Source organism: Anoplopoma fimbria, chromosome 23, assembly GCF_027596085.1.
Source record: "Anoplopoma fimbria isolate UVic2021 breed Golden Eagle Sablefish chromosome 23, Afim_UVic_2022, whole genome shotgun sequence".
NCBI lineage: Eukaryota > Metazoa > Chordata > Actinopteri > Perciformes > Anoplopomatidae > Anoplopoma > Anoplopoma fimbria.
The window spans coordinates 8,448,726-8,472,967 of NC_072471.1; the positions used below are offsets into that span (position 1 = coordinate 8,448,726).

Below are 24,242 nucleotides of genomic sequence, written 5' to 3' on the forward strand. Positions count from 1 at the left end.
CATATTCCCATGATAAACCAGACAGGTGGTCCATCATTCCTCCGAACACTGCAGGTGAGAGTACAAGGCCCTTTGACATTGGCCTCATAAAGCCTTTATGGGGACGCCATCAATCCGCTGTCTCCCGGAGACACTGCGGAGAGACCTTGAGGGGGGGCCCTTATCCGTCGGGAGACCAAGCCATCTTGTTTATTCCACGAGACAAGATTCATGGCATATGGAAGATGTTGGACATGTAGTGATGAGCTGGGTGTCCGTGGAACAGCTTTCTAAACGGGGGCAGATGTATGAAAACACTACGAGTAATTTTTAATTCATTTTGGAGATATATTGACCCAATTATGTAGAGAAAGAATATAAAAAAAGAAAGCCGGAGATGAGAATGACACATGATAAAAGTCCTAGGCGTTATTAGAAATCCAGGATTGTTATGATTATCTTAAGACAAGGTATTCTTATTTGTTACATATTCTCTTATATATACTCATATATATACTCTTTTCTTACACTTAAATGTGCTTTATACGAGATTTGGAGCATTTCTATTGCCCCTCAATGGCTCTAAACATGGCGACAGCTGAGCCGGCGGCTCGCAGCAAACAGTGCTAACAGTGCTAACAGTGCAATATACGTCAAAAGTTCTGGCAGAGCTAACCGTGTTTACCTGAGGTGGCAGTTGTTATACTTAAGCTTACAATGGTGAGATTTAAGTGACTACTGTACAATCTTCTCTGGTTGTTATTGTGCATATCATGCATCAAAACTATTTCTTCTGATTTGTCCAATAGTCATTTAATGTGTAGCTAAAGTAGATTGTTTACGGGCATAGACACTGATACCTCCTGGTGGAGACAATCGTTTCTGTGCTTCCCCCATTATCTGGAAATCTAAGTATTTTTTTCGGCAAAGTGGAAATTGCCCAGACATGTGAGCTTTGCTCCATTTGCACCGTGAACAGACGCGGCAGCGCGTGGGCCCGACAGGCCAGCACCGCTGATCCAGAGGCTGCTAAAGTGCTCTGCAGAGGGACATAGTGAGGCTACATTAGGAGCTCATGAACGGTGTGTTTGACGGACAATAAAACAAACAGTACCGCATCATTAGAGCAACTTTACATGCATGAAATGTCTCAAAGCTTAAAGCACAATGAAACACCAGGGAATGGTTTGGTCTTACAGTCATCAGCAACACACACACACACACACACACACACACACACACACACACACACACACACACACACACACACACACACACTCTACTGGAAACCTCCCATTTGGCCAATATTTATGATTTGACATACTGTAACTTGTGCCAATAAAATAGGCGTACATTTCTATTGGACTTCCAAGCAGATTGAGCGGGAGGCCTCGCTGCAGGATGCGTATGTGTGACCTGACTCATGCGCGGCAATCAACACCACTCGTCTCCATGGTTTGTCGTGGTTTGTCGTGTTTTGCGTGGATGCCATCTGTGTCTTTACACGTCGGAGTCCTCCGTTTTTTACGAAACCGTGTGACATAGCGCAGGGAAAGAGAGACTCTGCTTGCTGAAAACCTTCTCTGCATGCGTAGTGATTACGCATGCGGTTCCTTCCGCCGCTGTGTAAATATTAGTCAAAGAGGTGGGGTGGTGGTGGTGGTGGTGGTGTAAGAGGGCTGTCTAAGACGTGATAGCATTCAACCAGCTGACTCTGGCCCCTGTGGGATGATGCTCCAAACACAATAAATGAGTGTGTACACATGTGCATGTGAGCATCATTGTGTGTGTGTGTGTGTGTGTGTGTGTGTGTGTGTGTGTGTGTGTGTGTGTGTGTGTGTGTGTGTGTGTGTGTGTGTGTGTGTGTGTGTGTGTGTGTGTGTGTGTGTGTGTGTGTGTGTGTGTGTGTGTGTGTGTGTGTGTGTGTGTGTGTGTGTGTGTGTGTGTGTGGCAGGATCCAGGGACGTGTGAGGCATGAGAAAGTCGGATAGCCCCCTTTTTCCTTCATTTTTCTTTTGCACCACGCTCCCTCTACCCCGCCCCGCACACTTCATTAGCAGCTGTCTGTCAGCTAGGCCCCCGAAACGCCGCTGGATGGTTGCCTGGCAACTGGGACCCTTGCTTGGCCAATCAGGGGGCCAGATGCAACAGGAGTTGTCTCCTTGGCACATAAAAGAGAGAGAGGCCAAGTTCTCCTCCGATTCAATTGATTTTTTCGCATCAGTGTCATTCACTTCAAGGGCAGAGCAGACTGCGAGGGCCCAGAACAAGGTTATGTGGTTTCGTTTTGGGGCGAATATTTCCCAAGTTCCAGCTGCAACCCTCATCAACAAATCCTTGAGAAACAAGCTGTGTCCCAATCCAGCGGCTGCAGCTTTCGGAGGGCCGTGCCTTTGCGGTCTACGTCGGGTGAAGTCCTTTGAATGAGACGGTCTGGTCATCAGAGGATTTCCTGTTTGCGTCACCAGCTTTTCGCGCCCCCACCCTTTTGCCGCTCCCGTCTCCTAGCGACCAGCTGCGGGTTGTCATAAAAGCGGTAAAGCTAAGTTAAAAGATAAAAATGGACGAGCCGCTCTAAATAGAGCAGCGGCTCTCGGTAGCGTCAGCTGGTTAGTTAGTAGCGTCGCGTAAGTTAACCGATCATTTTAACATAAGTGTGATCTGATCAGGTCCCTTGTTTTTAGTTTTAACACTTGTATCTGTAGATATTCACGTGAGTTAAAACCCAATAATAACATTTAAATGTGAATTCTCCCGTTGCTGGTCCACTAGTCGCCATGCCGATTAAGAAATAAAGTTCAACTTCACCGGCATGCAATGAATATTGGGATATGTTGGGCCATGAAGGATCCATCAGTTGTATCCTCTGAATCTGGGAAAAGAAGGCTACATTAGGAGTCTTCGAAATGGGACAGCCTTGATTGGAACACAGCTACAGTCCCGTTTTGTCCTAAAAGGCAGGAAAGAAAAAGCTGTAAAATCCCTCCGTTGCTCTTCTCGCCAGATGGTTCTGAGACACATAAGCAGCCCTGGCTCTTAATCAGAGATGTGACGCACAGCGGCAGCGGAGGCAATGCAAGGCAGAGGGCAAAACATCCCGGCAGTATTCATCTGTGACTTATGGTAATAAGCAAGCGCCCGGGGGCCATTTGCTCCAGATAATGCACCTGTAGATAAGACGGTAAAGACGGCCATTAGAGAAACTGTCCCAGCGCTCCGTGAATCACTTCTTAAACCGGGGCCACCGACTAATGGCCCGGGCGGAGGAACACGGGTGATGCATCATTGTTCTGAAGCACCAGTATTTTTGACACAGTCCTCTCTCTTTGTTACCTTTTTTAAGGTGTTCCTGACCTATTGTTTCATCAATCCAACACGTTCTCTTCTCTGTCGTATCGTTCTTCTCTCTGTCATGATGCACTTTAGCACTATGACAGGAGATCTTTTCCAGGGGTGCTACATGATTTGTTACAGTTACGCGGAGAGCAGACCCATGGATCTTCATTTATTTTTATTTTTTTGAAGGTTTTATCTGCACTGATGTTGCTAAGAGACCGTCAGGGTTTCACTGGGTCTACCTGGATGTCTGAGATGCCTGTAGTTCAACATTTAATCAGTTTTTTTCTTGATTTCTTACTGCGGATTCATTTAGCGTGTGAATACAACTATAGTTTCTAAGTTGATGGGGTTTTTGTGTCATTTTATATATTTTTCTTAACACACTCGATGTGAGCAAGCATTGATCCAGCAACATGCAAGTTTCCGATTGCTTTTTAACATATTTGCTGGATCTCAGCTGTAGTCATGTAATAATCTGCTTGATGAACAGATAGCTTATACAACATGTCTATGCTGCATGAAGGGCTGGACATGTATAACGATTGTGTATCGTTTAAACGCCACAGTCTACCTGAGTATCTTTTCTAACCATGTCCATCCCTTTATGACTCCGGTGGATAACTCGCCATGTCACAGAGCTACAATCACCTCAAACTGAACGTCACAATGAGTTCACTCTACTCAAATGGCCTCCACAGTTACCAGATCCCATTCTTATAGTCTACTTTTGGGATGTGGTACAACAGGAGATTTGCATCATGTATGTGCAGCCGAGAAATCTGCACCAACTGTTGTTATGCCGTCATGTCAATATGGAGAAAAATCTCTGAGGAATTTGATTTGAGCAGAATATACATTGCATGGTGTGTGTTTAAAAGAATAAAACTCACTTTCTAAATACTTTTCTTTAACCTTTATCCTGCTAGTTTGTATTTTTTCTATTTCTTTTTCTATATTTATTCTCCATAATAATATATTATTCCCCCCCCAAAAAAAGGGTATACCAATGAACCGGAGGTACCTTAGCATGGGACAGGACCACATATTCTGGAGTTTCATGTAAATCTTACCCCTGCTTGCTCTTTTTTTTTTTTATTCCTTTTTAAAGATTATTTGAAGCCACATTGAAGTCTGCTCCTTTTTCTGATACACAACCGCTCCCCCCCCCGTGGCTCACAGCTCCTACTTTGGAGCGTTTGTAGATATAAACAGTAACTCCATCGCATCAAAAACGATGCATCAATGTCGAACGCCCGGCAGCATCAAAAATAGATAAGAGTTTGAGCAGATATGTGGTGGCATATAAGACTGTAATTGCTCCCGGCGAACACTACATCACGCCAGGGGTTGCTGTTCGTCTCAAAGCTCCACTGATCTGTGCTGCAGTTCAAGGCACAGCTATCTCTCCTAACAGCCAGAGCTCCCTCCGCCTCCCTCTCCCTGCCACCTCGCTACAAAAAGTCAATTGGATTTCAAATTGCTGAGGAGCACACTCGATTAATACTTAATGGCTACAGCCGCCGTGCTTGTCTTTCCGGCCGTGCGAGGGTATGAGGGACATACAGTACGCGGCCTCTGAGCTCTGACGTCGACCCCGACACGTGAGGTCTGAAACGTCTGATTCTATCATAACCAAGACGTCAGAATGTTTGGATTCTCCGTTTGCAGAGACACAAAGTAGATGTCAAAAGTAACAAAAGAATCATATGAAAGTGGGAAGGCATGCTTAAGTGACTGAAGAGTGAAGTTGGTAAAGTAAAACAGTCTTCGCCAACCTTTCTGTCTTCCAAGTCACTTTTTATTTCTACTTTTAGTACATACTGTAGCTCATATAACAAAATATGTACTGTTGCATGCAGTATGCATTCAATTGGGATATATTACCTTGAACTTTGCACCCTCTTGCTCATATATCTGCAGCACAGAGGATTGTGAGTCAGATTAGCCAGAAAAGCATTTTGGCTTGGAATTCTGGTAAATGCGACCAGATGTATTTTTGGCATACTGCGATTGACATACTATGTACTGGGACATACTTTATCTTTTTCTGGAATACTGCTACTTTTTCATGCATACAACTAATAGTATGGTAGTATTGGTATTGGAACACACAGCGGTTCTCACTCCAAACTCTTCAAATACCGCCGCCTGGTCAGTTTCCCCTCTCAGCGTCTCCAATGTAAATGCGTCATTATTTATTTAATAGCGAGAAAGTACACGAATAGCCGGCGGGAGTGGAAGTCGGACAGGTCAAACAAACACGGACTTTCACCCAGTAAACTGCAGTTCGTGTCCCGTGTGAAACCAAGTCAATGTTGACTTATTTTACCGTGGTTTTGTTGCGTAACTTAGGTACTTTTTAAAATTCCTGATCAGCCTTTGTAAAATGTGTGAGCTCTATCAACAGGCCTCTTCTACCGCTGACTGAGGTGTCTCTTAAGTGAACTCAGGCTGTCGACTCTCTTTCACTCCCTCTCATATTCTCTCTCTCTCTCTGTGAAGTTCTATCTGAACGGTTAAGCTTTAGTTTAATCTTCTGTCTTGGCTCTCGTACAATCACACACCTTATTATTTCACGTTATTTAAGCTACTCAGATACTTGAACATCTTTCACTCATTTCCACTTTCTTACACACACACACACACATATATACATAGGAAATACAAGCATGGATGCATGGATGAGACTTTGCCCGCTTAGTCAGCATTCCATTTATCCTTACTCTGCGACAATAACCCTGTCCCGCCTGTCTTATTTTTATTCGAACAGCTTAACATCCCTATGCGAGACATTTTCCTATATTGTCCCTGGCACAAAGTGTTTGTCATAAAAAATAAAAGGTCGCTCATGAGGGTAGTAAATGTGGTGAATGCTAATGAGACATAGTATAGTATGACGTGTCTAGAAAAGAGAGCATATGGTCGTAGCGTAATAATTGTTATGGTATTGGTTGTAATACAACACAGAGCAAAGGTCAAGTCTGCATGAATCATTGTCAGCTGTAAGGTGGCTGTGTTTTCATGTTTGTGGGTGATAAAGTCTTGAGTAAAGACCCTCTGTATACAGTCACAGGGAGGTGCTGAAGCTGGGGTGTGATTTTTACTGTAAATGTATCAGTAGGGTTGTTTAGATACCAGTATCAGAAATGCCTCCAATACAGCTTAAAATGCAGGATCGGGTAACGTGAATCTACACGTCATTCACTACCCGAACAATTCATCCTGCCCACTCGGTATACTGCACATGTGCAAACTAGCACTACACACCTGTGGTAAAACAATCTCTTGCACCCTTTTTTCCCCTGATAATGCTACGCTGTGAACCACAGATATGTGTCGAAATCAGCAGGAGGACAGCTAGTTAACGTTAGCTGTTAGCAGCCGGTGGGCAGCACAGTCCGGCTTGGCTAAAAAATGGAGCGAACAGTTATTGTTAACAGAGGCTGAATTGAGTAACATTGTGATAGGTTCAAGCTCTATACAGTAAAAATGAGTATTGGGCGAAGGTAAATTACAACACTGTCACGATGTGTTCAAATTCAATCTTGAAAAATTAAGTTTTGGGCGACAATCTCGAATAAATACAGTTGTTTATGCAGTAATAGAAAATTGATAGTAGAAAGGCAATTATGACCTGTTTTTAATTTTTTTATTTTATTGCACATGTATCTGATCAGTACTCAGGTTCAGGTATTTCAAATAATATGCTAGTTAAAGCTGATTTCTTTTATTTTATTTGTAAGGAATGTTGTGCAATTTCTCCTTGGCTTAATCAGTACATGTCCCCTGATAACTTATTAATGTGACAAACATTTCATATTGGCCAATACTTAATTGTGTCTGAACATAAGTGGTTCGTTGATTAAACATCAAGTCAATCGACAGAAATTAAAAATTTTCATTAATGTTTGGTCGTGTGAGTCATTTATCATACAAAAATAACATTCTCGGCTGCTTTCTCTTGGTTTGTATTGTTGTTTTGAATATCTGTGAGTTTTAGGCTGTTGGTTGGACAACAAAAAGTCATTTTTGCATCCAACTGATGACTCATGACCATTCAGCGCTCCACCTTACTGTACCAGAGCTTTAAAAAAAGTATTAACTCTGTTTACCGTGGGGATATGACACGCTGAGAGACGGAGGAGATAGTGTGTTGAGGTGCAATAACATTGCCTTCTCAGGGGGTGGGCCCGACAGATAAAAAGACTTAGAGGAGTCCAGACACCTGTAATTTCCCTCAGTTCTGCCTCTCAAACACGTCTCACACCTCCGGCCCGAGCTCATCTCTGCTATCAGTGTATCAAACAGCGAGAGGTCGGCGGGCCCGCTTCATTTATGATCCCAGCCAGGCTTTAAAAAGACGGCGGCTCAAGAAAGTCATAAAGATAGCAGACCTCTGGCAGCTCCGTCTTTGTGCAGGCTGTGGATGAAACATGTCAATGTCTGTTGCTTTTTAGGCCTATTTTTTTATCCTTTGCGGAGGGAATGAAAGCTGAGATGATGAACCTTTTTTAAAAAGCATGTTAACTGCCGTGGAAAAATGTCAACCTCCATGCTACACATTTTCTTTGATGTTCTGTGAAACGACCTGGAGAGGCAGCACTCCTCCATCTCTCCCTTCGAATTCATGAGAGCATCTCCTCAGCTGCCGCGTCATATGGACAAGCCGCTGTTTACATTCATATTTATCCATTAATATTAGACATCATCCCAGGCAAACATTTGCATCAGCATTCCTGTGGCCTGGTGAGTGAATGTGAACGTGTGTGTGTGTGTGTTTTTAATTGGCCGTGAGGAGCTCAACCGCTTAGCCTTTTGAGATGGTTGAGATTTTGATGTGAGATTTGCACGCGCTAACCCCGCGCATGAAATGAAGGCCGTTTGCATGACGAAAGGGGGGAGGGAGACTCGCTTAATGACATTCACACATTTAGCGTGTCGAGCTATGAGGAGGAGGAGGATTAGATATGAACAGGTCTCTTTTTTTTCTTTTTATAGGTCTCTTTTTATAGCTTCCTGTTAATTCCTTTATCGCTTTGATCACTGCCTTTTTAACCGGCACCCGTTTTTAGAATCATTTCCACTGATGGCTCAGTCAAAAGATCCCCACGTTTAAGCTTTGCCTGTGTGACTGTCACTGAGACAAAACCAGTCAATATGAGTGACTTTTTTTTTTAGCCTGGAGGCGTTCGGATGTGGGAGTGTTTTTTTTTTTCATTACCTGTCTGCATTACAACTATTCATATGCAGAGGCTTACACTGGCTCCTCCAGGGAAATTAATATGGAATATCAGGGGCGATGTGACACTGTAGTAGTAGAGCAGGCACTCATTGGGTCAATACGGTGGGTGGGATGGTATGGGAAGCAGTCAGCTGCATTATAAACAGGCATTTGAAATGAGGTTATGCTCATTGGGATAGTCAGGAGGGAGTATCAAGGGGTTGTTCATCCATGAATCTTTCCATAAACCTTCAGTTTAAAACACTAGAATTCTGTGTGAATCAGTTCCAGCTCTGCCTCCTAAAGATTACGTTCCCATACAACAAAACTGCATTGTGAATAATATTTAAAATGGAGTACTTTTGTTGCCTTAACACAATCAAGTACTTTTACTGTCCAAACATAACCAAGTACTTTTGTTGGCTAAATATAACCAAGTACTTTTAATTCCTAAACATAACCAAGTAGTACTCTTGTTGGCTTAACAAAACCATGTCCTTTTTTTGCCAAACATAACCAAGTACTTTTTTTTACCTAAACATAACTGAGTACTTTTGTGCCTAATTCTTATCAAGTACTTTTATTGCCTAATAAGTAGAAATATGTTGCCTCTACCTAACCAAGTAGTACTTTGTTGCCAAAACATATCCAAGTAGTACTTTAGTTACCTATACATACCAAGTACTTTTGTTGCCGGAACATAACAAAGTAGTTATATGTTGTCTAAACAACCAAGTGGTAATATGTTGCTTCAACCTAACCAAGAAGTACTTTTTAGCCTAAACATAACCAAGTAGTAATATGTTGCCTTAACCTAACCAAGAAGTACTTTTGTTGCTTAGACCTAATCAGGTAGTACTTGTGTTTCCTAAACATACTGTAAGTAGTAGTTTTGAAGTGTTTTTTTCTTTTGTTTCAACTTGCAAAACAAACCATATATACGTTTCAAACTGCGCAGCAATCCAGGAGAAAATACCTTCCCCTTGAAACATAGTTGAGGGTGCAGTTTGGCTGCATTGGAATGTATTGTTCGTAGGGGACAGGGTTGGTCAGTGCCCACCCAGTGTCTTCACGCAGGCTTAATGACCCACGAGTGGATGTTTTCAGTGGAGAGCCAGCACTCCACTTCACCACTTAGCGCTGCGTTTGCTTTGGTGATGTATCACACACAAGAGGAAAAGAACAGGTGGGAAGCAAGCTGGGGCTGCAACACAGAAAAGAGGCATCTGAACGCATTTTCAGCAGGTGGGATTCAGTTCTTGCTGAAGAGAGGAATGAGGCAGGAAACACCAAACCATTGCACAAAGTGTGTGAATTAAACATCCAGACAGTAGGAAAACAACGCCACCAGGATTGATGATTTCCCAGAATCCAGGGATAGTAGATAGTAGCAGTTAAACTAGTCCATAGATCTTTGATGACTTTATTAAAACATCCACACATCTAATACAAAACTGTTGGGTGGCAATACTCAGTGTGATGTCAACATTTTCAACACACCTTCCCCAATAAGCTGCAGTGCAGTGCAGCACATACACAAAGCATACAGGGGATTCAGCACCACGGACAGCGACATCAACCTCTGGTCAGATCACAGGCAACAATTAGTCACAAGCTAACGCTGCTACTTCTGAGCGAGATGGAGCACAGCGGGGACAGAGGTGATCAGTACGGGGAAAGAAGGCTGCTCCATTATTATTAATGTGTATTGTTAAGTGTAGCTTCAATGAAATCAACATTCATAATGTAAATGATCAGATTCTCTCTCAAGAAATAGTTTGTACCTCCTTGGATGCGTTATTTGATTGTGTTGATGACACTCAATGGGAGAAAGTAAAGCAAAATTTGCACACGAAAGATGAATTAAGGATGCAGTCATGGCAGGGTAGCGAGGCCACTTTTCAATGATTATTTTATTTTTGGATGAATAGAATAAAAAAAAGTGACAAATCCCCATCATTCAGGAAAAAGTGGCGTCTTAAAAATGCATGTTTTTGTCCAACTAAGAGTCCCAAACCCAAGGATATTCAGTTTACTCTCACAATTGAGAAAGTGAAACCATCATATGTTTGGTCTTTTTGTTAAGTTCTAGTTCTAGTCTTTTGTTGGGAATTTTCTCAAAAACAGACGCATCCAAAAAGACCCAGACGAATCTGAAACAGCAAAAATAAAGAATATTTTTGATGAAGGAAAAATGTGTTAACAATAAGTAAGTAAAAACAAAGAGATGAGAACGATGTATGCCAATCAACGAGTTAATCCTTAGTGGTTTAATAGAGTAATTGATTCATTTGCAATATGCTAAACTGTGAGTTGGCAATGTTCGCATGACCAAAATACTTTTTTTTTAGCAAGGGATTACTTGTTCAGACTGAAATCAAATTATGGCCACAATAAGCAACTGAACTGAACTGAACTGAACTGAACTGAACTTTTACACCTCCCTCAGCCCTGTAGGCAAACACAAACTGCTGTCTAAAACATTTATGCCTTTCTTTAAAAGAAAAACATGTCTTATAAATCGAAATAATACCGTGCTGCTCAGTGACATCCAGACACATATTACTCAAGTTCTTTAATATTTGATGAGCAGAGAAAAGGTGTTATTCTTTCAGTGATCACACTGTTGCAGAGTCGTAAGGTAATATTTCAGCGCGGGTCGATAGCTGAGTCGTACAGAATGACATTAATGTTGTGTAATTTTGCCCAAAGTGACCATTAGAGTAACTAAATTGTGTAATATTTAACTTGATCTAATACAAAAAGCGATGAGAAGTAGGAAGCATCCGTGTTTGTTCCTTAGTTTATTATAATGTTTCTAATATATTTTACATTCTGAGCGTTCAAACTGTTTCTTCAATGATAAGAAAACCTAACAAACTTCTGGAACGGATTCATCTTAAGGACAAGATTAAGTATGGACACATCAGCTGGAGACATTTCAGTGTCTAGACGGTCTATTTAAACAGAAGTAAATGATGGAATGATTCACAGCCGCTGTCAAAATGTTGATCATGAATGAAAATATGTGTGAGTAATGATCTGATGCTTTAACTGCAGAACGGTCTTCTCTGCAGTTTTTCCACAACAAACAAATACAATGAAATTAAAAGCATTTATTCCTTGATTAGGATAAATATTGTGTCTTTTTATTGCCTCTTGGAGGGACAGCGGCTACAGATGCTGAAGATCCACTGCAAGGTGACAGCTCAATGTTTCGAGCAAAGCTGTTATTACGAGCAATATTTATTCATGGAAATGTGAGATTGAATATATTACCATTTCTTTCGGTCTTTGCGCTTGTCTGCTGGACAACAATGACTCACAGGTTTCACTCTCGGCTACAACAGATGGCCACAAGTGTGTGGACACCCAGACACCACACGCAAATGCGATCACAATCATGGGCATTAATTTACGACAGTCTGTTATTTACATTAGAGTTTGATTGTTATTTCCCCCCCCCCATCTGCTTCTGCAAAGACCCGCCCTACTCTACCTCTGATTGGCTCGTACTTGTTGCCTCCCTTGCAGGATTTGTTAAGTGTATTGCACAAGAACAAGATTACTACTTTCTTCCAACTATAGTTCAGGTCTGTTGATTACCTTGAGTAACCTGCTCATGATTTCTGGATAAAGACGATGCTGTTGAGTTTTTTCAAAATGTAGTTCAGCGCTTTGAACACCACAATCCAAGTGCCATATAGTTCCGTTATATTGGAGAGAAGGCAGAGATCTCTACAGTTGATATCTCTGCAACTAGGCAACTCAAACCAAAATAATCTTGATTGCTAAATGGCACTACAGATAATAGGAATAAAATGTTTATTTTCGGCTGAACAGCCTTTAACCATAATCCTAATATGGCACACTGATTACGAAGACATTTTGAAAAAATTGGCATTTAGATGTTTCTAAAGGGACCTGGCTCAAACCATGAATATAGCCTAAGATTAAACAAACGTATGTGGGCATGGTTATCCATACTTTTCCTCAATGTCCTATATTTTACATCATAGATAAACATCTACAATTCACTAAGCTACTGTCACAATCTGTTGGGCAATTTCTTATTAAAAAAAAAAAAGAGTCAGCGAGCAAAATCAGACTCTATTTAAGGATGTTAATGGAGTGGACTGTAATTCCAAAAATCAGAAGTTAGCAGAGGGATTTCTTCCATTGCCAAATAGTCTGGTGGAATATGAGACTAAACGCAAACTCTGAGACTGGGAAGGATTCTAAATCCAACATGTGTACCTCGGCAGAGACCATCTGTGTGGCAGGAGAAGGTGAGAGGAGCTGCAGGAGGCTGCTGCTTCACTGACACTGCAAGAAGAAGAAGAAGAAGAAGAAAAAAACCAAAAACACATTTCTAACCGGATGTAAATGAGCAGTAAGACATTTTAAATGATCTTTAAATGCTGTCAGGATTAAGATATATATATTTTTTCCCAGTGTTTGCTTTTAAGGAAAATATCAAGGTACTTTAATAATAGTATTTCTTTTTTTTTTTTTTTTTAGAATCCTCAAATTTGGAGCAATACTGGAGGACATTTCTGTTATTATTATTATTATTACTACTATAATTTGTATTATTAGCATTATTAGGTCCACACACACAGAGGAGGAGGAGGAAAAGGAGGAGAAGGAGGAGGAGGAGGAGGAGGAGGAATAATTGCACAGCTGCAACTTTAAGACTCCTCTCGCCTCCCCTCCGCCTGCTCCACAATGGTCTTTTCCAGCTCCGCTTATCACAGCAGTATTTGTAACATGCCATAATTTCCTAACCCGTGTACGTGTATGTGTGTATGTGTGTGTGGTGGTGTGTGGTGTGTGTGTGTGCGCACGCGTAGCCCCGCAAATCAAATGTCATCACCCGACGCGTGTCTTTCGGCGATCATCCCGGACGATGCCCGCGGCGCGGACCAGCCGCACCTCGACGATCATCGGATCCGCTCGCGTTGAAGAAGCCTCCTAAGGATCCAAGCCGGATGGTCGACCGAGGAGACTGCAGCTGTCATTGATCCCCGCTGATAGTGAAGGAATACATCGTGAGTGTATATATATATATATGCATGCACACACACACACACACTGTTGCCGCCGGTGTTGCGGTGACCTACATTGCCCTCTTCCTGCACGCTCAAGGTGATTTTTTTTTTTTCGCGGTGCTCTCTCCTCCTCATCCTCAAGCCCTCAGCTCCGTGTGGCTGATGGGGTGATGTTGGAGGAGCAAAAGGGGGGGAGGGGGGGGGGGCTCGTTGTGTGGATGGATACATGGATGCATTTGACCTGTATATTTCGTGTGTGTGTGGTTGACATTGTGGGGGGGCTTTGCAGGGGGGGAAGAAACACAGCCGGCTGTCACAGTGGTGAGAGAGTTAAAAGAGGGGGCTGGGGGGGGGGGGGGATGCAGAGATGCAGAGATGCAGACTGAGAGGCTGGCATGATGTAATGCACTTGAGACAATAGCCAAGGGTTCTCCCCCAATTATCATTTTCAGAGAGTGAGGAGGAGATGTTACAGACACGATCAGCGCCGCAGTCAGGCCGCCACCGTGTGTGTGTGTGTGTGTGTGTGTGTGTGTGTGTGTGTGTGTGTGCCTTATAACAGTAAGAGCTGTCAGGGGGAACAGCTGCCCCTCCTATAAACAATATTATTACCGGCTATATAGAGATGCAAGCAGGGAGGGAGAGAGCATTTAGAGCCTCTCTGTCATCCATCCACATCTCCCACCAACACACACATACAAACACACACTTACACACTCTAGTGTAGATCCATGAATGGATGAATGGATGAATGAATGAATGAATGAAACGGCTCACACTCACGCCGGTTTTAATTTGACGCTAGAAGGTTAACCGCCTGCAGGCGAACGCTGTGATCCTCCTCCCCAATCTCGTGAAAATGAATATTAACATTTGCAGCCGTGACAATAAAGGAACATGGCGATATTTGAATTTGCATTCTGCTGAAGTTGTGGCACAAGCGCGATGCTTAATTTAACGTTTGTTGCATTAAGAGTGTGACTTTCCAGTGATGCCACTCAGCTGCCTAATATGTCTGGTGTGCAGACAAAGCTTTTACTGCCCTCAGGTGCTAGCAGAGGGGTGGCTACCTGTGGCAGAATGTGTCTATAAAATGTCTATAAAACAATAGTTTAAGGGCTCCTTTTATGGGCCAAACCCTCCATAATGAGGAAGGTTGAAATGTTGGCGAGGGTGGCGACTGGCGCCGCGGTTCAAATCCGTTACAACCTGCAGCTTTTTATTGCTTTTTTTTTGTTGTTGTTGTTGTTGTGTGCTCACCTCGATCTGTGCTCTTATTCAATCCCTATCGATTGATGGTTTGCATGACCTTGCTGCAGGGGATTGTGGGCGATGTGAGAGGGCTACGCGCCGTCCTTTCATGTGCATGCAGACTTATGTGCAGTTGAACACACAGCCAAGGAAAAACACACATCAGAAGACACACACAGAACCTCCCTTCCTCCCTCTCACAGATGCTCCACACGCAGGTAGAGGTAAAGCGCACTCAGACAAATGGTCTCACACACACACACACACACACACACACACACACACACACACACACACACACACACACACACACACACACACACACACACACACACACACTTGATGCACAGCCGGCTCTCCCTTTCCCTCCTCCCTAATGGCAGCAGGCTGGGTGTAACTCTACACCCGTGCCATCCTCTTCATCCCATCTCTCAGTCTCATTCAGGATTCAGCGCTCAGTGTGTCAGTGTTCACACGAGGATGTCCGCCACAGCAGAATACGTGAAACTATATTTTGTGGTAGAATTTACTTCTGCAGAAGCTAGTCTTTATTTTTATTTTTTTCCCAGACTAATCTCTGTTAATGTTCTGCTGTATGGATCTCTTCATGCCGGTTGTGATTTGGGCTAATGATAACTACAGGAATGAAAGCAACAGTTGTTGGTAGATATTGGGTCAACGAGGGGTGACCTTAACTCTCTGCAGAGACGCAGATTTGGTTATATTGATGAATGCATAACATAGATAAATTGAAGGGGTTATGCATACAATGTGCTCTCGGTGGCATGAATGTACATGTGGTGTGTTTTCAAATACGATATGATAAAAAACATAGGCTCCTGCACACTGACAAGAAATACGGTTGATTGATATAAACCATTTTTCTTTAGAGAGGAGAATATTGTTTTGTTTTTTCTTGTTGCTTCTTATATTTTTCTTCTTCTTTTGATTAACGGACATCAACCTTGAACTATTTAATCGCCTTAAATCTTTTTCTCCGCCTGCTTCCTCACCAGGTCTCTGTTTCACAGGTGTGCTTATTGTCACTTGCAAAATGAAACACCTGACGAAGGTCATTGCACCAAAACCTGTTTTTCACACAACTGACAATTTTGTTTTCATAATATTACTTTACAATGAGACAGATTAATCATTCACCAAAAAATCTCTCTGAAGGTTTCCCTACATGTGATGTCGAAATTTAGTTTTCTAAGAGCCTTCTGCACATTGCAGGAAATACAACTATCCCAATGTATTTGCATCTCTTGGCCTAGAAATAGTCAAATATAAAAGCTATGGAATATTTTAGCCTTTGAAAATCCCATCTTTGTTATTTAGTGAAAACCCTAGTCACATTTTGAACATTAACATTACTTTATGGTGCCTTCTGCCAAATGTGAGTCCAATATTCGTCTCCTTTTAGCTCAGTTTTTGGTCCCCTCCAACTTCTGAGGGAAATATGTGTCTTTTTAGCCTCTGAATAAAACGTTTTGGAGATAAAAGTATTTGCATCAAAACAATCACCATGTCTAACTTTGAATTGTAGAGTTTAAAATGCAACTCAGGTCGCTAAAATGCCCCACAGTCCTTGACAACATGCCAAAGACATGATCCTAATGTCAAAGGTACTGCCCTGCATCAAACTAGTCACATGACATGATGGCTATCATGGCCTAACATTTATATTTATATATAAGAAGAACATGCCCAGTTTATATTACTCTTCCTGAGAGACTTGCACTATATTGCAGTAACCCAGATTTTCACCCAAACCCACATCAATATTACTCTTCATCATGCATGACTGTTGCATCACCCCAGAATGTCACAGATCAGCTTGGTGCAACCCTGGAAGTGTTGGAAGATGAGTTAATAGTTTGTAGACTGAGTGCTATTGTAAGTTCCTGTGGCTGTGATTAAATTGACTAGACTTGAATTGTAGTTTTTTGTTTTTTTTCTTGGCAGGCTGTCTCTCGGTTGTCAGAAGCCTCTCTGGTGCAGGGGAGCCATATGAATGGGATTCCTCAGCACTATGAGTGTGCCATGCAATCTGGTCCGTTCCATTCACAAAAACGCTGTGTCACACTTTTCCCACCTGTCGGCCTGATATTGGATGCCAAAGTGGGGGGAAAGAGCGGCATGCAACAGCTTTTGCCATTACCCCCCCCCCCCCCGCTCATCAATGCAGTCTGTACATGCACTTTGCGCTCAGTTGCACGCCAAGAAATCAAACACAGACTTTATTTAAAAGAGGAATTTCCCAGTAGTCAGCTCCCCTGGCGACCGCAAACCGACGTGTGTAATCAGCCTGGTGCTTCGGGTACTGATGTAAGCGAAGTGCATTATCATCAGAACTATTTGGTCTAACATTCTAATCATGTTGTGAGGAACTGAACCTAATGGGGTGTTACAATCGTTTGAATAGTTGACCTCTTTTTTTTATTTTTTATAAAAGATTGGTTTCTTAATGGGCTTTTTTTGGGGGGCCTAATTAGTTTCTTTTTAACTTATGCCTAAATGATCATCTTGCTTAATGAGTTACATAGTTTTGCATCCCACGCTTTAAACACACTATTAAATAATGCTGGTTTTAATTTTAGCGTCTCCAAACTCAAGCTCAACAAGCCTACAGTAGTACTGCTTATCTCTAAAGCCACAGAGTGTCGTGTTCAGTCCTCTGCTTGTTCTTGAACTCGCTCACTCCTCCACATGTCCTATGATGTTTCCCAGGTGGTGAATAGCGCTGAATTTGCCTCGCATGGCCGTATATTGCTCGGGAACGTACAGCTGTTTTCGTGTGCTGCTCCTTATCTACTCGCACAATTGTTCCCCATTAATGAGATTAACTGAAGACATTCAGGAAATTAGCTGCAGTTTGCTGATTTGTTCTTCCCAAAATGGAGTGCTTTCACATAAGTGGCAAAATTTACATCTGTCCCATATATAGAAGCTCTCTGCCTGCTGCTGCTTAAGTTTAACTCTGGGGAACTCTCAAGCCAGGGGTTTGTTGGTAATTTTGTTGCGTTTTTCTGTTTTAAAGTAAAGATCATCTTAAAGATTTCTTTGCAAATGCTGCCCTCACCATGGTGATGGTTATTGAAAAGGCAAACATTAATTGCAGGTCTGCGACGAGACATGAACTCTTGTCTACTGCATGAAGGTCAGTAAACCGTAAATAAGAACTAGACGTCATCATCGTGAAGTCACCCATCGGATTGTCACCTAACGTTTTGAAGCTTTGAGTTTGGCATGCTGGCCGTCGCCATCTTGGTTTTTAGAACCGGAAGGGACACTAGAGGGTGGAGCTTAGTATAAATGAACGCTGAATACATTTTTAGGTGACCAAAATGTTATAATTAACTTTCATGAACGCTTGAAAACGCACTTTGAACGGGTTAAAGTTCTAAGAAGAAACACAAACAACTCCCACGCTCGACAACACCGTGGTAGCAACCGGTCAATCACATGGTGGCCACGCTCTAAAGCATACTCTGCTTTATGACCTATTTGACTCTAAATGGGACCATAATTTACTAAGGGAACACCATGCTGTATTGAAGAAGACTTAAAACGAGAGATTGAGACCATAAACTCATGTTTACAATGTTTACTGATAAATCAAGTGAGAAGTAGGGTCATTTTCTTATAGACTTCTTTACAATCAGACAACCAGAGGAGTCACCCCTGATGGTCATCATTTAAAGGCACTTCCACGTTGGCTTCATTTTTCAAACCCAGAGGTTGCCCCTTTAATATGCTACACCCCATCTACCACCCTTATCTCCACACCGTTTCTTTCTGCCTTGCTACATATCGGTCACACTACTTCCTGCATTTGCACTAAACCCTGGCATTGGTTGTTAATTGTGAGGTTGTCCAATATAGATGTAATTAGTGATACAGGGCTGCAGCAGTAAATCATTGTGGCTTTTGGAGTGGGTCTCACAAGGTCCTGGAAAATACCCCCAAAAGAACCTTAATTGTTAAGGTTTTGCTGTAATTTTCTCATCAATTATAGATGTCAGGCATTGCTTCCACCTTCCTTTAGGTCATGAGAATTGCTCAGCAACTTCCTGCTTGCCAACTAGACTTCAGCCCGGAGCCAGGTGGCTGCTCGGTAAAAAAAAATGGCTCTGGATTTGTTGCACTGATTGGGTAGAAAACCTCACTCCTAACCCCCCTGAATAATTCATTGATTGGCATATGGCATGGAGAGAAAAGCCCAATGATCCCTGCCTGACTGTCTGTGTGCATTTCTTATTTCATCTGTGGCCCATAAATGTGTTCAATTGAGCACGTCGCTGTTCCACCAGCCCGCGATTCCCGCATAATTTCAACATTTTTTTAACATCTTTAACCAGCCGCGCTAAATTCACTCACTTAAGCTTCATCTTGTTTGTGCAACACTTCCTTGTCAATCGCTACAAATACCAATGTCTCTCCGCAAGTATCATTCTGTCAGATAAAATCATACATATTCAATATAAGACATGCATTTATGCTAAGCCAAAGTCTGACACGCTAGTCAGGGCAGATTTCCTGGTGTGTGGTATCATAATGTGCCATGATGTTGAATGGCAGAGGAAAATGTGCGTAGAGAGACGTTCCATCAGTAGTCTTTCTGTTTCAGGCTCTATGAATATCTGTAGCCCAAATAGCTGTTGTAATGAGGGGTCAAATTGGCTGTTCAGTTGTGAGGAAGTGGTATTGTCACTGCTAGCGAGCGCAATCTAGACAACATCTGCATTCCAGCTGGCAAATAGAGCTCTCAGACCACGTATTCTTCACACTGCCCACTGTGGCTGATTAGTGTTTATCTATCCAAGAGGATCACACAAGCCCTTACCTGTCATCACTGCCGCCTTCCTGCTTCACTCCAGAGAGAAGCTAATGACTTGCTGCTCAAACATGCTCGCCACTGACAGTATATGGCAAATATTGAGCAGCAGAGGAGCATAATTTCCCCATAAAAGAAGACTTTTAAGGGGAAAAAAAGTGGGTGTTTTATCACTGAATTTGGCTTCAAGGCTTTTGCAGACAAGACAGACTTTTTTTTTTTTTTTTTTTTTTTTTTTTTTTTCCTCTTCTATGAATTTCCATTTTGTCTAAGAGACGGGTCGGATGCCTATTTGAATGAACCAATTAAGCAGATGAATGTTTAGTTGAGTGATATGGTTTGCCTTCGGTTTTCAGGGAGGCTGCTTGATACGTCTAAGGGCGCAGACGAAAGCAGGTCGCTCCGTGCACCTTCCCTCCGTGTCGATTGATTTTTCATAGACAGTAAAAGATGATTTGAGGGGCAGTCACGGCGAGATCAAAGAATAAGGTGCAGGAACAGGACAAAAGGGGATTATATGTGCCATGAAGCAGAAAAACCCCCTCAATACACTTTGCTTTTTGCACAGCTTTAAGGAGAAATAAAACATCATTTAGCAAGAAAAATATGCCAGGCATTTCAGAGGCTATTTGTTTTTTTTTTGTGGAGACCAGAGCGAAATGTGGGATCGCTGAGAAGTTTTGAGTGATGTTAGAGATCACAAGTTAAGGGTAGATTTTAGAGTTAAGACCTCAGAATTTGGGAAATAAGAGATGCCATTTTGCATGTTGTAGCTGCCATTTTGCATTTCGTAGAACAGGCAGGTAATGGATTTCTGCTCAAAGAGTCTCAATGAAATTTTATAGATAAAGTTGTAGGAAAATGCTGACTAAGTAGCAGGCATATATCAAGTCAGCTTGATGGAAAGTGCTAAGAAAAAAAATCATATATAAACCTTTTTTTATATAGTAGAAGGTAACCTAAGGGTGTATTTTTCGTTTAACCGATTTTCACAAGCAACACAAACATTTACAATCAACAATTTTTGCCTAAAGTCTGTTTCTATTCTCTGCTGCCAGATGCCATGTTGGATTTTTATATGCAACCAGCACCATTCTATCTGCGCTCGACTAACACGCATTGAGCCAGAGTCCGGAATAAATCACTACCTTCTACTTAAAATGCACCACCGGTGTCCCGGTCTGTCCGCCGGCTGGCCTGCTCTCCAAAGCGAAAAAAGCCTGGCATGTGCGGAGTGTCCAGCCAAGCAGCACACAGGCTCCGTCTCTCGGGGTTTAAACGGCAGCGGATGGTGGCTGAATGGTGAAATGGTGAGAGTCTGGCTGGGTGCCCGGGGGAAGATTTGGGAGACCCCCGTCTTACTGCCAGAAACATGCTGGGACACAGACCTGCCATTATAACCCACCCAGAGGGGACCAAGTCCGGGCAGTGGGATATTGAAAGCTCACTGAGTAAACCTGGCCTGGGTCAACACACTGAGTTACTGCTGTTAAGATGATATGGAAGTTATTAACCTGTAGGGTATTGTTAGGCTTTTGGATTATTGTTTTGTATAATGAGACCCCTGACACCTTTTTTATTTTTATTTTTTGTGTTTGGCTGTGCAATTGAGGTTAGTTTATAGCATCAATCATGAATATTTGTTGTTCTAGAGCAGTGGTTCTCAACCTTTTTTCAGTGATGTGCCCCCTGTGAAATACTTTTTCAGCCAAGTACCCCCTAACCAGCGCAAAGCATTTTTGGTTGAAAAAAAGGATGTAATACTAAGCGCTCTGCCATCAGTGTCTGATTTATTAAGCTGTCAACACTGATGGTTGCATTGAATTCAGTTTATGAACTTACACTTATATTTTATTGAATATTTATTAAATAACTATTTTTAAAGGATTTTTGAATGGATGCTAATTTTAAATACCGTATTTTCCGCACTATAAGGCGCACTTAAAAGCCTTTAATTTTCTCAAAAAACGACAGTGCGCCTTATAATCCGGAGCGCCTTATATATGGATTAATTCTGGTTGTGTTTACTGTTGTGTGGTACACGGCGCTCTGTCAACATGTTTTAGTTGTAGGAGTGTGGGAAACAAAAGGGCTGAGAAAGGCTTTTTGTGGACGGAGTAAATAAACGTCGGCTTTATTTCACACTCTGCATTCGCTCTGACAACACAACAAGCGCTCCCCGATCCCACATCATTAACTCATCAACCCGCTAACGCTCATGGGTAATGTAGTTGAATAAACCTAACAAGTAAATATAACGTCAACAAGGCTAGCTCGCTGTGAATTATAACCAATATTGTCCTGCTAGTGAGTGGTCACTACATAGTACGACTTAGTAAACTACAAAGCCGCACCGCAGCAGCATCACGGCCACCGTAGTCAGGAGCGTCGCGGAGTAATACACACTGTGCTTCACCATCACATTACAGTGTGTGTGGATAAGGACCAACATGGCTCCTCAAGAGACACGCTGACGACGCGGACTGAACACTCAAGGCTGTCAGTCACCAGGATAACATGGGAATAGAGCAATTCAACATTAATGAATCAATGGTAGGAAGTGGCCGGAAGTTTGACTGACTGACTGTTTTGTTTCATTGACAGTGCGCCTTATATAATCCAGTGAAAATAGACCATTCATTGACAGTGCGCCTTATAATCCAGTGCGGAAAATACGGTATATATTTTTTTAAATCTCACGTTCCCCCTGGAGTGCCTTCAGTACCCCCATTTGAGAACCACTGTTCTAGAGGGCCTAAACAAAAATGACTATGCTGTTTTTTGGTGACATTGTTGTAAACTCAGAAATGAAATGTCCAAACATTAGATTAATACATATATCAATTTTATCGCAGCACACAGTGGAGAGATTGGGTCAAGAGGCAGTTAGAAAGCAAGGGGAAATGGTTAGCCTAGCTTTGTGCCCATTTATTGACTTCAAAGCTGTCATATTCACACATTATATAAGACGTGTTATAAGAAAGAGAGACACTGTGGTTTAATGAACAGTCAGCTCGTCAGCAATATACCAAACAGCTGCCTACAGAGACAGGAAGTGAGAAGACCCTCTGCTAGGATGCTAGCTCTGCACAATTTTGCAATTCTGAAAGAAATCCCTGGTGATTCTTACATGTATTTGTTAATTTCCTTGTATATCATTTTTTGTTTTATGACGGAGGCTTACCCAAACTGTTCCCCACTGCTTTGAGCCTCTGCTGTAAGCTCAGCTAAACATGTCTGGGTATCATTTAAAGCACAGGGATTAAACTTATATTAAATCACTGTAAGAATGCAGCAAAAATAATCATATTCTCCAAAATAACTTATTTTTAATGGAGTATCCCAAGTATATCTGTCATGCTTTATATTAACCTCGCTTGGTAAATATTTCCAACCCATGGTTATTTGTAGCTTAGCTTGCCTCATCACATGACTGACGTGTGACGATACAAAAGCCCCAGTTTTCGCTCATGAACCATCCCGTCTGTAAGGATGACTCCGGAGGCTTTCTGAAGGCCCTCAGGGAAACAGGAATATGGTCTCACATATCCACTATGGCATAGATATGGTGTATTATGCAACTTGATCTGGGCTGGATCATTAAACAGCACAAGCGTTAAATCTAGGGCAGAACGCCCAGCCTTCCAAGACGTCTCTGCAGCTTCGAAAACGCCGGGGTGACGCTGAGCCGAGCTCCAACTGTGTCAGGCCGAGTCACATAGTCACAGCCACGCAGACAGAAATAGTAGACGCATTACTTTAGCTATAAATGTAAAAATCTTTATCTTCAGCGTTGAAGTTATCCTAATTCTAACTTTATTGATGTTGTTTTGGTATATATTGAAAAAAACTCAGAAAACAACACTTTTGTTTTTGTAGTTTGATTTAGATTCTATATACTTTGGCAGTTTGTGTGGCTCCACACCTGGGAGTCCCAGAGAGGTTTGTTAATATGACCAGTTTTATTGACTGGTGAGCTGTCTGTCCATCAACACAATGTATGGTGGGATATGTGCAGTCCATTTTAATCCTGGAACGAGGTTTCAACCTTATTCCCCCCTCAGAATATGCAGAACAATGCACCCTGCAGTTCAGATTTGTTTGCAGTGCATGGAGACATTTATTCTGAAGGGGTTGCTGTTGCTGTTGGACTTATATCATATCTCTATCTTCTCCCAGCGCCAAGATGATGTGCGAGGTGATGCCCACCATCAGCGAGGACACGGCGCTGAGCCAGCGCGGCTCCCAGAGCAGCGCCTCGGACCCGGACTCCCACTTTGAGCAGCTGATGGTCAACATGCTGGACGAGAGGGACCGGCTGCTGGACACGCTGAGGGAGACCCAGGAGAGCCTGGGTCTGTCCCAGCAGCACCTCCAGGACGTCATCTACGACCGCGACTCTCTGCAGCGCCAGCTCACCTCCGCCCTACCACAGGTAAGGCCCCAGCAATGATTCTGGCTGTTTTTCTCGTGTGTCATTTTTGCTTTTACTGATTGTTTGATTAGTAGAGCTATAGACTGAAAAGATGGGAAGACATGCAACAAAGGTCCATGGCTGAAATTG

At 42.4% G+C, this 24,242-nt stretch overlaps 1 protein-coding gene across 1 annotated transcript in view; it reads left to right on the forward strand.

Moving 5' to 3' along the window:
- The first annotated feature begins 22,214 nt into the window (after positions 1 to 22,214).
- ppfia2 (PTPRF interacting protein alpha 2) overlaps positions 22,215 to 24,242 on the forward strand; it is a 151,642-nt gene continuing 149,614 nt past the window's right edge. Inside the window, exons 1-2 of the mRNA XM_054624255.1 lie at positions 22,215 to 22,231; positions 23,858 to 24,113. Of these exons, the coding sequence (XP_054480230.1) occupies positions 22,221 to 22,231; positions 23,858 to 24,113 (267 nt within the window). The 5' untranslated portion in view covers positions 22,215 to 22,220. The remainder of the gene's footprint in view (positions 22,232 to 23,857; positions 24,114 to 24,242) is intronic.